General features: G+C 36.2%; 1 protein-coding gene across 1 annotated transcript in view; it reads right to left on the reverse strand.

Moving 5' to 3' along the window:
• Positions 1–6,000, reverse strand: part of APOO (apolipoprotein O) — a 34,701-nt gene that overhangs the window by 24,800 nt on the left and 3,901 nt on the right. Inside the window, exons 2-4 of the mRNA XM_026856574.1 lie at positions 5,425–5,532; positions 2,955–3,074; positions 222–276 (exon numbers count right to left, since the gene is read on the reverse strand). Coding sequence (XP_026712375.1) covers positions 222–276; positions 2,955–3,074; positions 5,425–5,532 — 283 coding nt within the window. The remainder of the gene's footprint in view (positions 1–221; positions 277–2,954; positions 3,075–5,424; positions 5,533–6,000) is intronic.

Below are 6,000 nucleotides of genomic sequence, written 5' to 3' on the forward strand. Positions count from 1 at the left end.
TTGGTCAACATAGATGCAGGTCTCAGACTACAATTGTTTAGAAATGTAGTGTCATAAACACCTACAAAGGAAATTTGAACAGATACACAGAGCAAATAAAGTAGTCTTAAATGCATCAGAAATTATATATATAATGATGCTTAATGGAACTCCCCTTTAACCAAAGATACAGTACAGTCCTGTATTTTAAATTGCTTGTTAAGAAAACTAAACTGATTTACCTCTACCATGCTCAACAGCTTTTTCTAATCTGGGCATAGCTTTGGCATAAAGATCCTAAAAAAAAGGAAGAAAAAAATAACAACAGTAAATAGGTACCAAGTAAGTAAAATATTAACTACAGATTGTAACTGACACGATGAAGAAAAGAGGGGGGAAAAAAAAAAGGGAAAAAGAAAAAAAGTGTCAGATCCCTAAAATAATTTTATTCCCACTTCCACCCTTCACTCACATGGCTATGCTTGGTCGTCGCGACGTTTGGTATAACTTACAGCTTCTTCTCAAGTTAGTCTTTGGACACAGATAAAATACAATACTTCAAAACATAGAAGTCAACTTCAGTATTTCACCGAGTTCCTGGTCAGGTAGCTGGAAGTTAGAATTATCTCAGGTTTTTCATTGTGTGTAGGTATGACAAAAACACCTGAGTTGATACAAAGAAAAGTACAACACACTAACAACCTCTTTCCTAGAACTTCACAAGGGTACATGACTCATTCTCCAAAGTGATAAATTCCACTTTCCAAGAGACTACCTTAGGCCAACAAAACTGCATTTTTGAAGTGATGTGGAAAATGAGATGTCCATACAATGTCTGAAGTAAATCAAGGAGGACTACATCAAACCCACAAACTATTTCTAGACTTTTTTCCTCAGACTCAAAATGTGCAGGAAATAAAAGAATTCACATTGCCTTTAATCGAAGTGGAAAGAAAAATCTCAACATGAGCAACTCTGCTAATTGTTATTATGTTAATAATCCTTCAGAGAGGCAGTGTAAGACTGTCTATCACTTAAGGAACAAATTCATAAACATGCATGCCCAAAGCTAAAGCAGAGAATGATCTCGTAATAGCTCCTGAGCTGCATCTGTGCAGAAGTGAAAGCATTTGTTTAGAACACTGCATGGGGATAGTATCTTTCATTTCCTCACTGGCAAGAGTGACTTAAAAAAAAACCTGTCGTGAAAAAAAAGTGTTAGCATGTGACACACATCACAACTCTAAATGAATGTTGGTCTTATTAAAAGCCAATGAAAAAAGGCACATGCTCGAAAGACCCCAGAGGCTAGGTCTGATCTTCTGTCACAGCTCACACGTAACTGGCTCATTTCTACATCTGTTTTGAACGGACTTTCCACTACAGTTAAGCAAGCAATTTTTGAAAAGTAAAATGGATATGTGAACATAACCCATTTTACTCTCATTATCCTGTGTTATATATTTAATCTTAAAGAGAACTGATACACCCCTAAAATGTTATTTTCTTTAACATAGCAGGGGTTGGGGGAAGGAACAAAAACTATCTGACTATAGTTAAACAAGTAAGATGACCCCAAACCCATGAAGTTTACATACCCACTTCATAAAATGAGTCAGTAAACCACTGCCAGGAAATGGTTTGTTGTGTGTGAGCAGAAGAGCACATCTTACGTAAGTGACCACCACACAGACAAAAAATAAAGCAAATAGGAAAAGAAGAGGCCAGTGAGACAAAGCACTGCTCAAGGCTTAATCTGCAGTCAGTCCAACTGGGCAACTAACCTCGTCTCACATTTCTTTCCTGGTTATGGTTATCGCAGGCAACCAAACAGAAAATGCGTTTAGAAGGTCAGAGCTATAACTATACTGTGGAAAATCCCCCTTCTTAGGTCAGTACTTCTGACGGTGGCACTTTAGAAACACATCACTAAACTGAGTAACCCTGAGTATTTCTGGAAAAAAATTTTAGTGTTAAAGGTTAGCACCACAATGCAGAACTTCTAGGCAGAAAGGACACATTGATCTCAACTGCTTGGCTTTCTAAGGAGAACTGGAAAACCAGCTTGCAGCCTAACAGGATTCACAGCACCAAGAGTGCAAAGTAGAGAATCACCTAAAGTTGCCAAAGAGGCAACCAGATGACAAGGATGCCCTTGCTTCAAAAGTAAACCTCAATATTTGCTGGGTCAGGAAAGAGCAAGAAAGCCATCATATGAATCTGCAATCTAATTATCAATAATTTAGGCCTTGATTACAAAGATCTTGTTTTTTCTGTGTGCAACAAAGACTTATTTTTGTATACAATGACTGTTTAGAATAAAAATGCTAATTAATAAAATACATATGAAAGTTTTGGGGTAAGGTCCGAGGGCTAGGTTTGCCACTCCTAGTGCCCTGAGATTTTCTCTCTTCCAGAGACGCACTCCTTCCCTCAACATTCCAGTTCAGCAAATACTGACTTATTTTCTGGAAAGTTGTGTTTGGTCACAATTGCAGTAAAAGCACAACTCGGTATTGCTGCTCCAAAACACAGTGCTTGATAACTTAAGGCCATCTCCTTGAGAATGGAAAATGAAAATTTAATCACTATCCTGTCTTCCTCAGTCACGGGACAGTACCAAATCCAGATATTCCTAGATATCTTTAAGCTTAAAGTTTATTTTAAATAACAGTTCTAAGCTTTAGTTAATTTTCTTTTAATTCTCTTGGAGGGATACAACACCAAAAAGCAGGGGTTTAGTTCAGCAAATCAGTAGAAAGAAACAACTGGTTTTGTGTGAGGAGGGGGCAAATATTATGACCCAAACTGGGGAAAATTTTTAAATAATGCAGCATTTTTGAAGAATGCTTGTACAGCTACCAACTTTTACTTTGCTGGCATCTATTAATTCTGCCTCTTAAAAAAAAAAAAAAAAATCCCAGCTCAACCCTTACCACTGAACCACTACCAGATGTGATATAAAACCAGTATACCTGACACCAGGCTGTATATGGCTCCATAACATGCCGTAAACGCGAAACTCCCTCTTCCAAGTGGGTTTGTGGATTCTCCACATATTTAGTCTCACGAGCTGGAGAGGAGTAGAGTGACAGCTGTGAATATTAGCAAACAAGAGGTTAAAAACCAAAGGTGTAATTGTGTAACTAGGTCTTCAGGGCATGAACAGTCTAACCAGAGAATACCTAACACAGTGCTTACTACATAAACAATACATAATAAAAATTCAGGTACAGCTGTGAGACAACCACTATGAGCAAAGTTTAATTATACACTACAATGAAGATGACTTCTAATTGCTATGCAATTCATCCACTGCTGCTGTATGATCCAAGTCACAGGTTATAAATTAATATTAAACTAGTTTAATAAGAACACAAAACATAATTGTGAAAAATGTTTCTGGTCTTAATTAGCACTTCTGGTTCCAAGTTAACATACTAAATGCACTAGAACTCTGAAATCACAATCGATCATTTTCTATATTTGCACAAGCCATCATTAAAGAGCCTAAGTAGCTTCTAACAAAGGTAACATCCGATACAAATTTATTTGTTTGTTACTGAGCAGGAAAATGGTACAACATCCCAATGATGCAGTCATTAACCACATCAGCAACTGTCAGCAATAATAGCACCACAGGGCTGTCCACCTGAAAAGCAATGGGCATCTTCACATAATAAATATTAAATACAGTTTTTTAGCATTTAGCATCACAATGTATTTATTACAATTACCCAACCTATTTAAAATTTCTATTCTATCAAAAAAAAAAAGAGAACAAAGTCTATGCTGTTGAAGATGATCAGCAAAGTTTAGATTAAACCAAAACCTGTTAAAATTCCTATCAGTTTTTATATTACTGTTTAATATAAAGAGCTTATATTTCATACCACATTTACACTAAATTTTGTAGTTTATAATAAACTGAGTTTTACACACTGTTGCATCAAAGTGTAGATAAGTTGGAAAACAACTGTATCTCTATCATAATAAAAAAGCTGCTCACCATAAGAAAAATATATGATGACATAGAATATGTCAAATAATTCATTAACTCATGCAGCTGGATTTCCCACAGTACTTCAAAAGACAAGCATTTTAAGTCTCATTTCCCTAGGAAATTTGGCCATCTCTGGCAATCACAGTTACAATCAGTTTAACTCTGATCCTGTGAGACAACCTAAGAAGCTTGTCTGGCACCAGGACGGAAGTCTCAGAGATAAGGAAATTTCCACACATTTCATGAAACTAGACAGCTGACAGAACTGAGACCCAAACTAAGATACGCTGTGAATGGCAAGAAAGGCAGCCAAAACTCCATGGCTTGCACATTCTGCTTTGCTGAAGCTGATGGCCAAGCCAATTATTCAGCACATAAGTAACTTCAAACTGCCATCTCATTACTGACTCATACCAGTGGTGGTGGAGGGCACAAAATGGCCCAAGCTAAGGTTACTTCACTGGGGTGAAGCCAGGAGACTTCTTCAACTAGTGATCCTCTCATATTATGACCGTGAACTGCTCATGTGGGCACATCCAAAGGATCTAAGTATACACAAAAATATGTTTAATTTAGTTTCACTGCTCACATAACAACACTTTAGCTTGGGTTGAAGTACTTCAAATTTTTAAACAACTACAAACTCATGCATATAATGCTGTATTTAGGTTTTGGGGGTTTTTTTGTTTTTGTTTTTGTTTTTTTTTTAAATCTTGGAGACTGTTAAAAGCCTTTGCAACAATGCTGGTGAGTCTACAGTTTGGCAGGGTGTTTTAAAGCTCTACTTCTGCTATAACCAATTCGTAACAGAGAAGCAATAAAGTTGCAGGGTTTTTTTATTGCCACTTAGGGTATTTGCTGTTGCTTAGGTCTGAATGCTGTAAAGGAAGAAAAACTGATAAAATTCTCTAGGCTACTAAATCGGATTCAAAGCACTGCCAGACAAGAATTTTGCCTGTAAAAAAAATAGTATTTTAGAAATAAAAACTTCTGATTTCCTGTTTTACTGGAGAACATAAATGAAATTGTATTAGAATTTGCCAATAGTACTTGTAATAAAAAATACATGGTGTTACCTGGATAAAAAGCAAACAAAATATTGGATTTGGTTTTTTATTGGATTTGAAACATGATCACAAGTAAATCTACAAACATTAAAAAGTAATATCTGAATGAAGAACAGGCAGCTTTAATGTAGGAAGATCTCACACAGAAGCAAGCTTGATGTTATCAAATGGTGGATATCAAATGCACCCCTCAGGTAAAAGATGCAAAACCGTATCAACATCTCCATTACTGTAAACAGAGGAGTTTAAAGGCAAGCATACAAAAGGTGAAGAGATGTACCCAAATACTTTCATGCTTCAAAAGATCATGTCTTCCAGAATTCTGTAGATAGTTCCATATAGATAGAAGAGCACTAGGACTCTAACCATACTTACTTCCTCAATTTTCAGCAACTCCTTTTTGGAAGTCTTCTCTGAAGAGGAAGCATAAACCTGGAGAGAGAGCAAGCTCAGGCTAACAGGGGTGGCCCCCAGCCGAATTACCTAGAAACATTATAGGAAGACATGTAAATCATTAAATTCAAACAAAATGGCAACATGTCTGAACACATCCATGTAGACAATGTTTACATCTCCACATATGGTAATAAGTGATACATTATGATGCTTAGAAGGGGGAGACAGTGGTACACAATCTAATGCTCTCAGGCATTCAAATGATAACAACTAAATTATTCAGACAGTATTTGGAAAAGCCTAAGGCTGAAAGAGACAGTAGATGTAAATGCTAATCTCATCAGTTTTCATCTCAAGATCTTCTGTTTTCTCTCAATCAAAACATAATTTTCATTAACTTTCTCAGTAGAGACACTAACAACACTATATTCATATTTTAAACAACTCTGTGAACGTCCATAATACCACCGTTTTTCTGTAGTTAGTACCATTAAATTCAGTACTTTATTTCTACTTATTGTTTGCATCTAGATTAGCAAAAAAAAAAAAAAAAAA

This window comes from Athene cunicularia, assembly GCF_003259725.1.
Source record: "Athene cunicularia isolate RWA chromosome 1 unlocalized genomic scaffold, athCun1 chr1_part1, whole genome shotgun sequence".
NCBI classification, from domain to species: Eukaryota; Metazoa; Chordata; class Aves; order Strigiformes; family Strigidae; genus Athene; species Athene cunicularia.